Genomic DNA, 18577 nt, shown 5'->3' with positions numbered 1-18577 from the left:
AATAAATAATTTTTTTTTATTAATAAATTTTATCATTAAGTTTCTTTTTTTTTTTTTAATTCCGTTTATCTTATATCCTGTCTCTTCCAGATTTTAATACTTATATTAGTGCCTTTTTTAAATATCGTTTCCGTTCCATAATTTTCAAGTGTTGTTTTTATTTAGATTAATAAGTTTTCTTTTCATCCTCCCCCGCCAGTATAATTAGGTATGAAATATATTGCGTTTTTTAATTATTGGTTTTGTTTTATATTAGTTAATTTGGGGATTTCAATTATTATCAAAAAATAAAAATGCAAATTTTGTATTTTTTCAACTTGTTTTTCTTGTCTAAATTTGCAAATGTTTTTATCCTTTTAAATGTTATTTTTCTACCATTTTCTTTAATTTAGGAGATCTTTTCGTTTTTTCCCTGTTTTTAAATATGTTTAACTTTTTCCTTGTAATTTGGGTTTGATAAAACATCCATTGACCGCACTTTTGACCGATCCAGAAAACCGGGAAATTCAGACATCCGGGATTGCGATGGTCCCGAGCATCCCGGTTAATTGGTTCTCTACTGTATTTCCTCAAACATGTAAAATGATTGGCGCTTTCATACACTATGGACCGACGGTACGCCGAAATAGATTGTGGTTGAATGAATTGTTAAAACGTTGAATAGAACTGTGTAAAAAGCACGCCTTCGCACAATACGTGGCAAAAATCGACAAGGTAAAGAAAAAAATCCCATTTTCAAAAAGGGAAAATTAAGCACTTTTTAGAAACACCCAATAAAAAAAGCACCTTTAAAAGCTTTTAAAAACGAAAATCGAAAATAAGAATCATGAACCAATTTCAGAGCTGTGTGAATTTCTCATAAATCAAATATAAACTGATATCAGAAATATTAAGATTTTCATGACCGTAATAAGATGACATCTCAACAATTGACATTAAAGTATGCAAATAAAATTGCCTAGCGTATATCATTTAATACCGGCTTACTTGAAATGATATTTATGATGAAAAGCGTAATTAACACAAAATTAAAAAAGCTAAAATTTTTTGTCTGAAATGAAACTGATACAAAATCAATAAAATGAACAAACCTTTTCGAAAAAATAAACATTATCTTCACTTGTAGAAGCAAAATGAGAAGAGTCATTAGGGTGAAACACCACATGGTGCTAAAAAACAGAAAGTAATTTTCTTTCATTTAATATAAATAATAAGGTACAGTTAAAAAAAAAAATCAAATCTCAAAATCCAATAGTGACTAAAAGTTGCATTTAATGTTAAGTAAGAAAAATACCCAATTTAAGAATTTTTGAAAAACATCTTGCGAGTTCACTATTGCACAAAAAGTCAAGCAAATCAAAAAATTGAGCATTTCGATATCATTTACTCAAATATTTCTCATAATATTCAATAGTAAAATAAAGTTGAATTAGGTGTTAATTTAGGGTTATGCACAATTTTAAATTAATCAGACAGTATTTTGAGGATCCTATTTAACACCAAAATGACAAGGTGTTAACAGAACATTTTAGTTCAATTTTTAACACATGTTTGAATGTTTATTTCAATATACAACAGTGAAAAATTTTCAAGAGTTATTGACAAGAGTTAGTACAAGAATTATAGAAAATTCTTAAATTTCAATGCAAAATTTTTATATTATCAGTAAGAAATCTTGAGTAACAATAAAATACTATAAAAAAGCTTAAGTGAAAATAGTTATAACTGCCCAATTACAAGAATTGTAATTAAACGAATCATTACACAGTTGAATCGCTGCTTCTTCTGCGACTAATTTAAGGCATATCTCTGCAGTTTGAGAGTGGTATTGAAGTTTGCAAATATCACGCAACAGCACCCCAATACCATCTCTTATAGCTCAATCAGTTCATTATTCGTTACTCTTGAAATAAGAACTGGGCCGATTAATCAGATCATTATTGCCCAGAGTTTAAAATTTTAACTTACTAACATTATTCTTTTGGGGTCTTTTTTTCTGTTCTTTCAGCCCTCAAAATTAGACGAACTGTTAACTCCTGGATGGTGTTTTTGCTCTGATAACATGGTCAAAAGAAAATTTTCAGAAAAACCTAGGAACTCATTTCGCTAAATAACAAGATCTATCGCAGATGCAAGATAGAGATAACCTCATTATAAACCAAATTGGGAGAGACCTTCAAAATATTGGTGGTGAATGTTATAAGATTTGATTAATAATTTACTTTGCATTAGAATTTAGTTTATCCCGAATGAACATAGAGTTGAACCAAATTTTTAAACAAAAAATAAGCCCTTTATTTAAGCACTCAAAAAAAGATTTTTAAGCACTTTCTTTTTAATAACAAAATTCCACTTCAGCTTTGCATGTTAAAAAATTTTTCTTCCTTATTGTAGAAAGTTCTTCAGAGATAAACACAAAAGTAGTTGCATAAAAATGTTCATATACATCATAATCATGGTTTGTTCAGAGTCTTCCCCAAGAAATGGGTCAGATTTTAATATGCATTATAATATACATGAGTGTTTTCACTACAGAGCGAGAACGCGAGAATCTCGCATATTTTTTTCATTTCTCGCATTAAAAAATTATTAACGTGAGAAGTTCGTGCACTCTATTAATTTTAAAATGCGCGAATCCCTCGAATTTTGGAAAAAATTTCTTTTTCGCCATTTTGAAAAAAACATGAAAACAGCTACGACAAGTGTTGAGGAAAAAAAATGAGTCCTTTATCAACTACTTTAAACATAGTTGTTTAAAGTTAGCTCTGTTTTTAGTTGTTAATGATTTACCAAACTTCCTCATCGACAATTTACAGCAATTTATAAAAGTTGAAGTCTGTGAAAACTATACAGGAAGACCTAACAAAAAGAATGAACATGGAAATAACTTCAACGAACTTCACTATTCTAAAACAGAAATAATTGAAAACCCTATGCTGGTAGATGTAGAGGATAGGAAAATGTGAGCACAAATGCAACAAATTTAATTAGTGATTCCGAATAGTTCAGCATCTGTTGCAAGGTCACTTAGCACCTAAAACCGAATTAAACAAAATATTGTAACAGATTGACTGATGAGCATTTGAGCAACTTAATGAGAATAGCTGATGAAAAAGTAAATATAGAACATTTTCCATACGATGATGCAGAAAATATTCAATGGTTTAGAAATTATAAGATGTTAAAAATGTATTATAATTAAAGAAATTTTTTTTTTCAAGTCTACTCGTGTTTTTTTTTAGTTTTTAGAAATGTCACTTAACTTTTTGAAATCTCACTCTGTTTTTGAGGAAGGGTGAGAAATTCTCTCCCATTTTTTTTCTGTATTGAAAGCACTGTACATAAACATTTATTATGTATCACTTAAAACTTTTTACTATGTTATATTAAAATGTTTTTAACGATTAGCATAAAAATAATTGCTTTAGTTGTTTTTTATTTATTTATACACACATTTATTTTATATTGAATACTTAATTCTTGAAACTTTACAAAATTCCACATTAAGTTTTAACCATTTGCTAGGAATATAAGGTTTAGCACTAACACCACAACTTGAATTAGAACCATTCATTTGCAAAATACAATTACAAATATTGAAATAAATTAAAATGTCACTTTAATACAAATAATCTGCTAAGGAAATATTCACCTGAAATTTATTAGCTTTAAACTTATATGAACAAAAGGGAGTTGTACTTTGCGATTTCCATTCCCATAAAGCAAGACCCTAATTAAAGAAAAAAATAATGTTTATTATAACTCAAAAGAAAACAAATTATAAATCACAAAATTTTTGGACCATCATTAAAAATGAATGCTAGGTCATTGCCAATAGGCTATTAGCACAGCTTTAGCGCAACATTAAAAACAAAACCAGAAATAAAATAAAACATTTTTAAACAGATATAAAAGAAAACATTTCTGAATTTAAAATTAAAATTATTGAAAGTGTTGAAATATAAATTCAGAAAATGTAGTTTACTTGTGGTTTTCCATCACTTAAAGTCATCAATATATTGTTATTCAAAGAAAATGTAATCCATATCACACTTTCCACAGAAAAATATCCAGAGAGGCAAAATATCTTATTCCTAATTACAAATAACACAAAAATAGAATGAATGGAAATAAAAAAAAATTTACAATAAAAGAAAAAATCTAAAAGAGTTTTTTTTTTAATATTTTCCTCGAGATAATTAATTAGCAGGATTCAAAAATTCTAAAGTGCTTTCAAATCTCTTTTGTTTAATAATTTCTGTGTCTATAATATAGAATTTTAAGCATTAAGAAGCATTACATCTTTAATTGTCAATCAAAACTTAAAAATTAGCAATATTTGTTTAAAAATATATATATACAATATAAACCTTTGTTGACTAAAATTCAGGTATCTTTAAACTACAATATACTGACCTATGTGCTTTTCCTTATATACAATTACATTCTATTTCTTACAAACAAAAACATATTACTTACAAAAATATCGTGGGTCGGGTTAAAACTATAGCATGTGTTGTATAAAGGAGTAACTAGAGATTTTAGTAGATTTAATAAAAATTTAATTAAATGAAATAAATACATTTTTTAATTAAAACTTGCTTTGATAGAAACGATTAAAGAATCTCCATGTGTATGTAATAATAAGACTAAACTATGTACGTAATAATACGACAAAATACGACTAAAAAAATTTCAACTTCTTATTATCCTAAAGCCTAATTGTCTAATACTGTCATAGTTTAAGAATAAAAATAAAAGTTAACTAATACCTTTTTTTTTTTAAAAAAAGTAAGCACGTCTTCTAAGTGTAATGCATTTTTAAACATTTTTTAAATCTTATACAACCAATTATTTGCCATAGCATAGTCAACTAAATTCCTAGAATGAAACATACACTATAAAAAGATAACTAAGATATTTTTTTTCTAGATAGATAAGACACTTTTACTTTGTTTTTAAATTCCAAACAATAATTGTGTTTTCAGATCCACTTGCTGAAGTAGCTAAATAAGTCTTATTTTCACTAACTGTAGCACAAGTTATGTCAGTGGTCTGAAAAAAGAATTGATCACTTAAATTTTATTATAAACAAATTTATTAAAACTATATATGTCAAATTTTGATACTACAAACAATCTTGAATTCCTTATGTATCTACTATCCTCATAATAGAAAAAGAACCTACTTTAACCTAATATATTTCTTGTTTGCCCCTTTTTTATTTCACTACATATTTTTCATACCAAAAAAAAAATACCTTTTAAATTTTTTTACATTTAAAAGAGTTTTCTTTAAAAAAAAAATGTATTTAATTTTAGAAATCATTATACGATATCAATATATCAGAAAGTTGGTAAAACATGAATATATATATATATATATAAACATAAACATGAAGTAGAAAAATGGTATATCAGAAAACATACCACGCAATTCCAAAATATAAATACTATATACATACACATTCAAAAAAGCTAACTTACTAGACTACTTTGCAGGCAAAACTTATATTGTAAAAATACAAATTAAGTCTTACATTTTATTATTTAGTGAAAACTGAACATTATCTTTGAATGAATGGCGCCAAGGTTATGGCAAACCTTGAGCTCTATTCTGTTTAGTAACCAATTCAGGTATAATTACCAATTCAGCCAGAAACCAACAGAAGTACTAGGTAATTTCAGCTACTATAAACAACAAACCTATATACTTATTTCTGCTATCAATCCTCAATGAACAGAGTATAATTATTTGATTTAAAGTTATTTAATAATACATGTAAATATTTCTCATATAAAATGCAACTTTAGAACAACTTCATCGTGGTTAACCTTTAAAAAAGTTGAGAAAAGTAAAATTCTTCAAAATTTAGTATTATAGTTTTTAATTCTCTACTATTATATTAAATATTTTGAAAAAAGTGGAGAATTTGGCATTTGCATATATTTTGACAATTGGAAACTCAAAATATTTTTAATTTTATAATTAACAATTAATTTTAATTATAATTAATTAATAATTTTTTTTTCAAAATATTATTAATAAAATTTAAAACTATTTTAAAAATAAAAACTTACATGACCAAATAACATATGCTGTGTGCAATTAATCCAATCATAACAAATTCCTGTAGAACCAGCAACAAAGAAAACATTTTTCAGAGATGGAGAAGATAAACTCACAGGGAAGACCCTTGTTTGATATCCAAATACCCACTTTAGTTTCTATAAAAGAATATTGTATGAAGTTAAAATGCAAAACAAACATTTAAGTACATCAATAAAATACAAATAGCTAAAAAAAATTTATTAAATATGTACTAAATCAATTAATTGAATTTTGAAAAAAAAATTTAATTCTTAAAAAATTTTAAATTTTGTTTTCTTTTAAAAATTTTAGATGTTTTTTGTATTTCATTACATCATTCAAAAGACAATCATAAAATCACAGGACAGAACAAAACCAAAGAAAAAATCATATGGAAAGGCTAATGCTCAACTTTTCTAACATATGTAAATTTATTTTCTGAAAGAAAATATTAAGCGGCTTAGCATTTGTCTGCTACTGTTTGCAGACTAAAGAAAGCAGACTTTTCCTCAAGACTTCAGCTGTACTACCACGAACCCCTTCATACATCAGTATGCATCTCCAAACGAGCAACCAATCTGACAACACAATATTAAATAACTTTCTGCTTCAATTTGAATTTACTTTTGCTTTTAAAAATTGATAAATGGGAGATTTGCACTTACGGTCTGGAAAATCAGCAAATAAACAGTAAAATTAAGAGAAGGGAAATAGCATTAAAAATAAAGATTTTTTTGTTTGAAACAGATTAACAAATATATATACAGTGGAGCATCGTTTATACGACGCCGAAGGGACCACCGAAAAACGTCGTATAAACGATAACGTCGTATAATCGATTTTTACTTCTAAAACTGAAACTAACTCTGTTTTCAGTTAATTTTAATGTTTAACGTGTTGATTTACATANATTTTTTTAACATATCATTTTGAAAAAACAAAATTTATTTTGACAATTTGGCAAGACTTTTCATTTATTTTTTAATATTTTGGTACAAAATTTTGAATCAAAAATCATACATTGACCAACAAAAGAGTAAAATTAGATATTAATATATAATTGGTTCTTAAAAAAATCTTCTTTTAAAATTAAAATATGTTATAAAAGGTTAAAATGGAATAGAAAAAATTAGCATTAATGTAACAATTGTAACGATTTGTAGACAAACATTGCTTTGAGCGATTGTAAAGAAATGTGTGATTGGTTGGCTTGCTGAAAAAAATAATTCACAGATTTCTTTGAATGGGAAAAAAGAGTGAAGACTTCAGAAAAAGAGTGCAATGTAAAATCTATTATTATTAAATTATAACCAACTAATCTTTGTAGAATTTTACAAAGTTAAAAATATGAAAACATTTCGTCAAAATAGAAAGAAAAAAAATTACCACCAAAGCATCGGAACAAACTTGAGCCATAAATGGATTCAGCCCAAGGACAGAATTTAAAAACAGAAGCTAATATCCTAATCCCTTTTTCCACCTTCACCAAAATCTTTCTAAATTGCACAGTCCCTCAGCGGTCAAAGGTTTCTACATTCATTTAGCAATCGTGGGAGAATTTTGGCATTCTAGTTTAACCGAGCTGTAATGGAGCGAATTTTGATGCAAGCGAAGTAGTGCTGAGTTGATGATATTTCAACTGTTTGGCGATACATTTCCGTTAAAAAAAAGTGGGTATAATGGATGAAATGATTTAAATTAAAAAAATTAGTAAATAATTTAAAATAGAGAAATTAAAAAAATTATGCAAGAAAAAATTTCCAGCTTTTCTTTAAAATTCCCTGATTTTTCCAGGTTTTTATCCAAATCTCCCCGATATTTCCAGGTTTTTTCCAGTATAAAAAAATTCCCTGATAATTCCAGGTTTTCAAGGTGGGTGGCCACCCTGTCACTACGTTTGGGCTACTAAGTTGCGCAGTGGTGGAAAAAACGAAAGATGTCATTACCTTTGAACTACTAAAGGATCAAATTTCTTGTTTATGGTAACCCGTGCTAAGGTCTTCTCTTTTCTAGGAGGTCACACACACTCATAAGTTTAAGTTATAAAAAAAATATATCGAGCTGCACTCACAAATCTAAGATTTGAGGATTTAAAATGAGCATTTCTTCAGAGAATTCATGAATTAAGCAAGGTGAGCATATGTAATTTCTTAGTGTAATTGCAATAGTAACAACTGGACACTTGGCATTGCTTATTTGCAATTACATTGAATACATATATTTTAAATGTTTACTATTTTAAAAAGGAAAAATAACTAGTTAATTATACCACATAGTAAAACAAACAAACATAATCATATTTATTCAATAACAAAAGATTAATTATTTTATCATCCCATTCCTTTCTGTTTTAAACTAAATTATCAAATTGTAAGTAGAAATTTTAGCAACACTTCATTCCATTTTTAGCACAATGTTGATGAAGAAAACACAACCAACTAAATAAATTATAAACAAACAAACAAATATAAACCTGAATGGTAATAAAATAGGTTGCATTGTGTACTTAAAGATTTTGAAGACTTATTAACTTATTTAGGTACTATTCAGTTTTCAGGAGTCATAAAAAATTTCCAAGCTGTTATTGATGCCGGTGATACTTTACTTATTATGGTAAGAGCTCTTAGAGAGGCTACTGGTATTCTGGTAATAAATTTTGTGGTAATAGCTACCAAAAATACTTTTGTAGGCAATTGGGTAATAAATTTTTATGGATCCCGGAATGGATTAGTACTCTCATTTTATTAATTAATATAAATTTACTATCTTAAAATAGAAAAAAATACTATATAATTCCAATTAGTCTTCATGTAAAAAAGTAGTGTAAAATTAGAAATGTATTTTGTAGGAAAAACATTCAGTGCTTGAATATATGTATAAACAATAAGGAATATTTATTTTGACTGCTTGAAAATTTGTTTCACAAAGATATAGAAACTGATAAAATAATCTATTAAAAATGACATACAAATGGAAGCAACGATGACTTTGTTGAAGGCTTTAATGGATCTTCAATACCACTTTCATTTGACATGATAAAATCTAAAATAAATTACACAATTTGAAAACATACTTAATTAATCAAATTAATAGGCTAAAATTATTTCATACATACCAAGTTAATTGCATAACTTTTCTAAAATTAACTGAAAATTTTAATATTATGAAACAATAACCAGTATTTATTCAGGAATGGGTTTTTAGGACAGGTTACTCTGTTTTCTGTTTGAATGAAAAATTTCCGGCCTGCATGCCCTTTGAAACTGATTATGCATCCCTAATATAAAAAAAAAAGGTTTATTTCATTTGTGCCGATATTTTTGGAGATCTACTTTGTTTTCTGATCGTTTTTTGGCAGTAATTATTTGCTTCAACGACATTTTTTTTACTGTTTTTAAAATTTTAATAAATTTAACACATTTATTATTAGACTTAGATTGGGCAGCTCGAAAGAGCAGGGCACATAGATTAGAGGTCTATTGTACCCAAACCCTAAATCATGATTAGCATGAAAACCCTATAGCTGAAATAAAATTCAGCAAGCACCTTACAGGAACATCTCGCAGTTCCCAGGTTTTGACGCAATGCCGCCCTAAATGCTCAAATCTTTGAGTAGAATAGGCCTCACAATCACAAAAAGCATGCGAATTTCAAATATGAGCTACCACTATCTTGATGCCTTCCATTCAAGACGATTTCATTGTAACACTATCTTGATGTGTTCCATTCAAGATGATTTCATTGTAACTTCTTGTCATTTGACAATTGTTTCACAGGCAGTTATTATTTTTTCAGCCCTCTTCGCATGGTTTCTCAAATTCCTATATTTTTAAAATAACATTTACTTTATGATGATTTTATCATAATTTCTTAATATTACTCTTTTCAGAAGTTATTTACAAATTTTTTGGTCTTTTCCTCATGGTTTTTGACATTCTGATATTTTTATTGCAAAGTTATTACTACATGCAAATTTGAAATTTGTGTTATCACTTTTGGATCTGTTCGATTCCAGACAATTCAATCCTAATTTCATGTCTCTCGATGATATTCTTTTCAAATTATTTGTCACTTTTTCGATCCTTTTCACATGGTTTTTAAAGTTTATTACTCTGTTCAAATTTAGAATTTGAGAGATTACTTTTTAACATAGTTGATTTGTGATGATTCCATCATAACTTCACTTAATTGAGTGATTTTTTTTCCGGCAGTTACTTTGTTTTGTTTTTTTTTCGTCTTTTCCACGTGGCTTTTCAAACACCAATATTTTCAAAACATTATTACAATGAATGAATTTTGAATTTAAGTTATTACTTCTTAATGCCTAACTTAAAGTTATCACTTCTCAATGGGTGACAAACATTTTGAAAAGAATAAGGGTTGACAACAACTCCATTGTAAACCCATATTCATTTCAAAATGTTTTCTGGGGTCGGTTTAGGTTTTTCTGAGAGTTACCTATTTTATAAAAATTTAAGACAAAATTTGTGAAAATTAAGAATTATATTAAAAATTCAACACAAAAATATGGTAAAAATATGAATTTATCGCTTCTTACGGCATACAAAAATAAAATTGTAAGAAAAAGTATTTTGCGAAACTACCGTTTTCCCTAAATTTGAATTTGTGAAGGTACCGCTAAACGGTAGTAAATTTGGAATAGACAGACCCCTGGTTTTTCACCCATTTTTACTTTTTTCTTATTCACAAGTAAAAAATTAAGAAAAGTAATATAAATTTAATACTATAAAACAAAGAACTGAAACAAAAAATAAATGTACAATTTGAAATTGAATTTAGTAAGAAAAATAACAATAAGATGGTACAGATAACTGTTAAAGGAACTAACTACAATTGCCAAGATGCCAAATAGATGCAATTTTTTTAACTAGAATTTTTCTTTTTTTTTTTAAATGTAGATGTTTGCCCGGGGGTGTCTACGAGTTACACCTTTCGAGTTGGTCCCTTTCTGCGATGTTTTTTTTAGTTTCTCACGGGCCACTGCAAGGAAGTTTCCAAGACTTGGCTATAATTCTGCCACAGATAACTATACATGTAAATACAATTAAAGAACTTCATAAATTATTCTCTCTTAAATACTTAAATTTATAAGTCAAAGCTTAAAATAAGAGTTGCAATGATGAGAGATGTACCTAAATAATAGTATTTTATGAAAAAAGAATTATGGAATTTTCTGCTTTGAGTGATATCTTAAAGTATAAAAGAATATGCAATTTTGTTCCCTTAACAAATCAAGATTTATATAAGCACGTTTTTCAGAAAGTAATAATTCGGAACTGGGCTTCATATAAATTCAAAATCTCCCTGACTAGTTTTGATTTTAATGTATGTTTTGTTGCCAAACCAACATTTACTTTTTTTAAAAACGTAAAAATTTAAATAATAATAATTTGTTTGTTGATGAATGTGAATTTGTTCACATTTGATAGTAAGTAAAAATAATTTATTACAGTATGATTTGTGTTTTAAAATAAAATTCGCCAGCGTTTAAAAAAAAAAAGCATGTAATTTTAACTGTATTTGTAGCGTTATTCCTCCGTTGGATGTTATTTGTTGTGTTGTGTTTTAATTTGGCCTTTTTAAATTAAATGTCTACCAGTAACGTTATATAATCTTATTTCCCTTCAGAAATGTTATTTACACTATAGTTGTTATTTAAAAAAATTATATAATGACTACCTCAAGGGTTGCATAATTTCATTATATAACACGACTTTCATTACATATTTCATCACCGACCCGACAGATTTTGTTTGTCCTTTCAAAGACTAAACATGCTTCAGTTTGGAACTCCAATTCATTATTTGCCACAAGTAATTGCTCCTTTAAAAAATTTCGCAACAATCTTGTCGAGTTATGTCAATAAAATAAGTGTTAAGTTTAAGGAGAGGAAGCATGAAAGCAAATCTGATGAATGTCTGATAATATGTCCTGAGAGTTTTCAAGAAGTTCTTATGAATGTTGATCCTGCATTCATAAATATACACTCGTATCTTATTGAAAAATACAAGATCAACTTAATTGATCAAGGGGTTAGTCTGCATCCTGTATTTTACTCATCAAATCCAACTTTCTTTGAAAATAAGTATGGATTTCCAGAAGTAGAGTTATGTCATAAAAACATGTTAACAAATGGTGTCAGCTTATTACGTCTGAAATATAATGTCCTCCACTATCCTATTGCTAGAGGGTTCAAAACTAGAAGTGTTAGTAAATGTGGCGGTTTGCGTACTTCATCCAATAGCTCATCTGTTTCTTTATCTTGGAAAGATCGTCTCCCTTTCTTTGGCGGCTGGAAAAGCAAAGAATTAAAGAGCCAAGCTGCTGTTGATCAACAGGCAAAATTAAAAACTCTGCTTTCAGATGAAAGTTTAACAGTAGATGAACAACAAAGACTTCGCATAGCATTTGCAGAAGGCTATAGTGCTGCTGATACTAAAGATAAAGCGAGTTCAAAAGTCAGCATATTTAATATATTTAGAGATTTATTGGGTATTATTCTTATATTGTATATTCTGTCATCTGTTATGAGTGGGTCTTTTCGTCGAGTTTTTATGGGAACTGCAAATGAAGTTTATCCGGAAGAAATTGATGTTACTTTTGATGATGTTAAAGGTGTAAATGAAGCTAAACAGGAGCTACAGGAAATTGTAGAGTTTCTGAAAAATCCAGATAAGTTTTCAGCTTTAGGTGGAAAGCTACCTAAGGGAGTGTTGCTTGTTGGACCACCAGGTACTGGTAAAACGCTTTTGGCTCGTGCAGTTGCAGGTGAAGCTGATGTACCATTTTTTCATGCTGCAGGCCCTGAATTTGATGAAATTTTAGTTGGACAAGGTGCTCGTAGAGTTCGAGATCTCTTTGCAAGGGCTAAATCTCGAGCACCTTGTGTAATATTCATTGATGAAATTGATTCTGTTGGTGCAAAACGTAGTAATTCGTTATTGCACCCTTATGCCAATCAAACAATTAATCAGTTGCTTACTGAAATGGATGGTTTTAGACAAAATGAAGGTGTTATAGTTTTGGGTGCCACTAATCGAAGAGATGATTTAGACAAAGCTCTTTTGAGGCCTGGTAGATTTGATGTAGAAATTACTGTTAGTGTTCCAGATTTAAATGGCCGTAAGGAGATTCTCCAGTTGTATCTTGGGAAGGTAAAAATGGCACAAGATGTTGATGTTGACATGCTTGCCAGAGGAACAACTGGCTTCACTGGTGCAGATTTAGAAAATATGGTTAATCAAGCTGCATTAAGAGCTGCTATTGATCAAGAACATTCAGTAACTATGAGTTATCTGGAAAATGCCCGAGACAAGGTGTTAATGGGCCCTGAGAGGAAGTCGAGAATTCCAGATGAAGAGGCTAACGTAATTACAGCATACCATGAAGCTGGACATGCTCTTGTTGCTCATTACACCAAAGATTCTCACCCTCTACATAAAGTAACTATTATACCAAGAGGTCCATCTTTAGGACATACTGCTTATATACCTGAGAAAGAGCATTATCACGTGACCAAATCTCAAATGCTTGCCCAATTGGATACTCTAATGGGAGGAAGAGTTGCTGAAGAACTAATATTTGGATCAGACAAAATTACTTCAGGAGCATCAAGTGATTTAAAACAAGCTACTGCCATTGCCACAAATATGGTTAAAGGATGGGGTATGTCGGAAAAAGTTGGAGTACGAACATTTGATGAAGATAATAGATCCATTATTGTTGTGAGTGAACTTTCATCCACCACTTCTGAGAACATAGATTCTGAAATCAAAAGATTGCTTAGCGAATCATACGAACGAGCCAGAAACATCCTTAAGATTCATTACAAAGAGCATAAGAAAATTGCCGAGGCATTGCTAAAATATGAAACATTAGATGCAAAGGATGTAAAACAACTTTTGACTGAATCTGGTGATCTATCTAGAAAAATAAAAGATGCATAAAGAACAATAACTATATTTATATGTAGATACCTAATTTAAAATTGTGATTTTATTGTCAAAGCTTCACTCGATAGAATCAGTTATTCAAATTCATTAAAAACATTGTTAATTGCTTTTAGTTTTATTCTACCTTTAAAATTTACAATGGTAACAAACAGGGTTAAAAAAAAAAAGTTTTTTTCAATAAAAAGCATGGTTTTTTGGTTAAAACCAGGTTTTATTTAATAACTTTGTTGAATAATATTTTAAGCCCTCAATTGAAATTAACTAAACTATTTCATAATACTTAACTGTTCCATTTAACTATTAATCTATGTTTTTAAGAACAATTCAAAAATATACACTTCAGTTCCTTAAAATGCTAAAACATAGCTGCCACGAGCGACCAAAAAGGGATGACTAATTAAAATTCAAAATTTTATTGAAAGGGATTAAAATTAGTAACTTTTAATCAAATATTTTTTTTCTTCAGATTACTATTGAAAGTGAATGTAAAGAATGTGTTTGCTCTGAATATGAATAATATGAAATGTAAGTCATTAGTGGTAGTTATGATTGAATACTTAAAGAGATGATAAATTAATAAAAATGAATTAAGTTTTTACCACTTTTTACATTCACTTGTAGCAGCCCTGCTAACATAAAAAAAAGAAACTGAATACCTTAAACATGCTTCTATATTGCTTTATACTCACTTGAAATTTAAATTTTATTTTAGTAATATATGTTAAAGAGTAATTCCTCTCTATGCTTGTGTCTAATATTTCAGCATTATTTATTTAATATCATTATTTAGAAATATACAATTTATAATATTAGTATTAAGTTTCATGAAATATACATTTCTTATTTTGTCTCTTTAAATCTATTGAATTAATACAAATTTTAATATATTTACAACAATATATCGTATGTATTATATATTAATAATATTTTTTAAAAATACCTGAAAATAATGGAATGATGAATAGGTACAAAAATGACATGGGTTACATATAAAATAATAAAAGAAAGTTTTAGTACTAATGGTTTAATAATAAACTGCTAATCAATTTATTTCAACATGACAGAGCTTTAAGTTTAATAACATCAGAATTTGTAACTGCCTGAAAGTATTGATTTTCCTGATAAAAACTTTAGTTGTTTTTTTAGCTTTTTGACTTGATAATTCTGATTTGTATGTGATCAGAATAGCTGTTTTCGACTGTACTAATGCAGTTCTTAAAATAGTCAGTTTGAATAATTGAAAGATTTGAATTTTCAATCTAATATCGTTTTATTTTAATTAATAGTTTATACAAAAAATTCCCTTTGAATGCTAAGGCGTATATATTCACTGGTTTTTGTTTCGAAATTATTGAAAATCCATTTTAAAATATTTTATTTGAAAAAATTAACTTGGCTGCAAATTTTAAATAAATATTGAAGGAATATTAATTGATACTGATTTATTAATGACTCATACCATTAAAATTTGTTAAATATTGATCTCAAACTGTTAAGAGTTGCTCAGTCTCTATTAAAAATTGTTAAAACTTTTTTTTTTCGAAATAAATCAACTCTGGAATAGTATATTTTATATTTTTTTGCAGTAAAATTTGCCCGTGTTATCTGGTACATGTATAGCATATCAAATAATGTCCTAATTTTTCTTTAGCCCTCTAAGAGATCTACCATTTGCCTATTAACATAATGCTGCTTTAATAAAGTGAGATGCTTTGAGAATATTGTAAATTACTTCTGCATATTTTTTGTTTCATTTGTTTTTTTAATACAAAAAATGCATTTCGAAACTATTACAAAAATGAATAAAATCGTTATATGATACAAATATATAAAGTAAGAACTCACTTAGCCATTTGTCTGGACCTGTGACAGTGACTATGGTAACAAGGTATAACTATCTCAAGTAGGGATGTGGAGTCACCTTTTAGAACAGGTTTTTGCTCTGGCCTGCGAAAGAAAGGGAATCTATTTCTTCGATCTATTGTGTTTGCACTATTCTTGTTTCAATAGCAGCAGATGGCCCCAGACTGTGGGGGGGGGGGAGTTCTTACCATAGACAATCTATATTTCATTGATAACAGAAAAAATTTTAAACATAAACCAAACAGTAGAATATAAAACTTAAACAAGCACTTCATTTTAATTTATGATTTTGATAGTAACAAGCATAATGTGTTTAAAAAAGATTTTTTTTTTTTAATTCTCCAACTTTTATTTTATTTGTTTAATAATTACACAGTTTAACTAATTTTAAAAATAATCAGAAAATGGATTTGGTAATACTTTATTTTAAGCATTTTTAGAACATTTTGTTTACATAAATTTATTTTTATAAATATTTTTGCAGGAAAGCTATGATTAAATAAACATTTAAAAATTATACATTTATGTTTATTTAAAGATATTCAGATTCTCATTAGAACTTTAAAGTGGAAAATCTTTATTAGAAGATTTAATATTTTTTCAGTTAGTGCTATTCAGGCTAAAACTGTAAATAATAAAATATTTAAGTGTTAAAAATATTATGTTTTTAAAAAAAAAATACATGGTTTGTTTTTTTAAAAAAATCAATAGTTTTAAACCAGACAACCTTGGCTACAAATAAAATATAATTTTCAAAAATTCAATGCAATTGAAACTATTTAAAATATTTAATGTACTAAATACAAGTAAAAAATCTAATATATTTTTAGTGAAAAATTCACTAAATATTAATTCAAAGAATCAATTTTAAAAGCTTAATTATTTATTCATCATATATAACAAAATTAATTTTTATAAGGAAAAAGGAACCTTTATATTATAATGACACAAAGAAGGGTCTCCCATCTCAAAATATGTTTGAAATTCTATATTTTAGGATCTTATCAATGCTTAAAAATTTAAAATAAATAATAAAATTGGTTTTGAAGAAATAAATGTTTGCATTTACAGTGATACCACGAATAAAATAACTGGAATACATAAATTAGCTGCTTTTTTAAATCAAGTCTGCATGAACAGAATCATTGCAATAACAAAACATGTTAAAACCATCTTTTAGTAAAATAATCAGACCGACCTCAAATGTGTAAAATAGAAGTATTTTATCCTATCTACCAAATTTGTTGCTTTAGAATTTTGGAAATTCTTGAATAATGCTAAGAGAAATTTGATTAAATTCTCTTATTAATAAACTCACGGATCATATATTTATTTACTATTTTTAGACGATGGAATCAAATCCTGATTCCTTTTAAATAATAATTTGTATTATACCTTAATTTAGAAAACATGTTTCCAAAGTTCTATACCATAGCACGAGTTCTGCTTTTTTTTTTTTATTTGCAAAAAACAGTGGCAGCTTTTGAAGGGTTCATTTAAAAATTAGAAGTATGATTTTTCTTTCCGGAATATTTTTTTTTACCAAGTCATGAATGATTTAGCACATATAAATCAGTCTACTACCTATGAAACAAAAGGATTAAAACTACTGGTGTGAATTACACTTTAGGGGGAAACTGGGAGAGATAATCAAAATATGTTATTCATAAATGAAAGATAGGATTGTCATTGTCTGCCATTTAATATCAACGATCATCATTCACTCTTTAACAGGGTTTGAAAAAACCCGGGGAAAATTGGGTTTTTTCATTTAGTGCTCATAAATTTTACTGTGAAAATATTTTTATTTATTAAATAGTGTTGTATAAGTAAACACTAAAATTTCATCTGACTTTTACCCGTAATAAAATTAAACTGGAATAAATATTTAATGGTCTTCCATGTTTTTATAATATGATTAATAGAAAGTGAAATTAAAATTACGTATAATTATAAAGAGTATCAGTTACTTGTCCCTTTTTTCAAATATTTAGATAAATATATGCATTTTTAGATACATTTTAACTTTATAGTTTCAAAAAACAAATTAATCTTAAAATTATAAAAAAGCATATACAAAAAGTTAGAGCTTATTTTTTTAAAATCAGAAAATAAAACTTTAAATTTGTTTATTGTTGTTTAATGTATCACTTAATAAAAAAAAAATTTGTTTGCTTTCATTATTTTTAAACATGATTAAAAGAAACAAAATAAATTGTATTCAAATGAAATCTTAAAAATAATATTTAAAAAATCTTAAAAGTAATATTTTAATTTTTAACTGTTTTCTAATAGTGATAAACTTTCTCCAAATAGTTAAAAATTGTCAGCAGATGTTAAGAGTTAACTTTAAAAAAAAGGTCCATATTTTCCTTTATTATTATTATCATACAACAGATTCATTTCTCTCTTAGATACACTTTTATGAGTTTTGTAGCTTTATCTATTTCGAAGTTTACTCTGCACCAAACAGAAAGTTGAAAAGTGTCTTTCGATAGACAGAGGATGCTGGTGCTGAGCGCAAAGAAAACAGAATTGTCAGAAATTTTGTGGAAGCTAGAAATTTTATTTATTTATTTACTTTTTTTTTGCCATAATTTTCCACTATTTTTTGATGAAAACTGTTCAATAACAGTGTCAAGCATCATTGA

At 27.5% G+C, this 18577-nt stretch overlaps 2 protein-coding genes across 6 annotated transcripts in view; one reads left to right on the top strand and one right to left on the bottom strand.

Moving 5' to 3' along the window:
* LOC107448524 (cilia- and flagella-associated protein 251) overlaps positions 1-11452 on the bottom strand; it is a 37032-nt gene extending 25580 nt beyond the window's left edge. For 2 of the 5 annotated variants that reach the window (XR_006227482.2, XR_011637257.1), the window contains exons 1-7: positions 11244-11452; positions 9059-9132; positions 6081-6227; positions 4952-5055; positions 3986-4094; positions 3653-3730; positions 1092-1169 (exon numbers count right to left, since the gene is read on the bottom strand). Coding sequence is in view for 3 of the 5 variants with exons in the window: in XM_043056905.2 (XP_042912839.1) it covers positions 1092-1169; positions 3653-3730; positions 3986-4094; positions 4952-5055; positions 6081-6227; positions 9059-9124 (582 nt within the window). In the remaining 2 variants the exon portion in view is untranslated. The remainder of the gene's footprint in view (positions 1-1091; positions 1170-3652; positions 3731-3985; positions 4095-4951; positions 5056-6080; positions 6228-9058; positions 9133-11243) is intronic. The other 3 variants (XM_043056905.2, XM_071183305.1, XM_043057030.2) reach the window with 3 other exon arrangements.
* A 176-nt stretch (positions 11453-11628) lies between these two features.
* LOC107448562 (ATP-dependent zinc metalloprotease YME1L) lies at positions 11629-14170 on the top strand. The gene has a single exon (XM_016063813.3). The coding sequence runs from the start codon at positions 11886-11888 to the stop codon at positions 14055-14057; it is 2172 nt and encodes a 723-aa protein (XP_015919299.2). The 5' UTR covers positions 11629-11885; the 3' UTR covers positions 14058-14170.
* Positions 14171-18577: the final 4407 nt, after the last annotated feature.

Source organism: Parasteatoda tepidariorum, chromosome 7 (genome assembly GCF_043381705.1).
Source record: "Parasteatoda tepidariorum isolate YZ-2023 chromosome 7, CAS_Ptep_4.0, whole genome shotgun sequence".
NCBI lineage: Eukaryota > Metazoa > Arthropoda > Arachnida > Araneae > Theridiidae > Parasteatoda > Parasteatoda tepidariorum.
Note: the sequence above shows the minus strand (reverse complement) of the source record. Positions and strands in the feature narration are given on the sequence as shown.

Bases quoted from the DNA above. Each gene is read 5' to 3' on its own strand.
- LOC107448562 (XM_016063813.3), top strand. From the start codon at position 11,886: ATGCTTCAGTTTGGAACTCCAATTCATTATTTGCCACAAGTAATTGCT.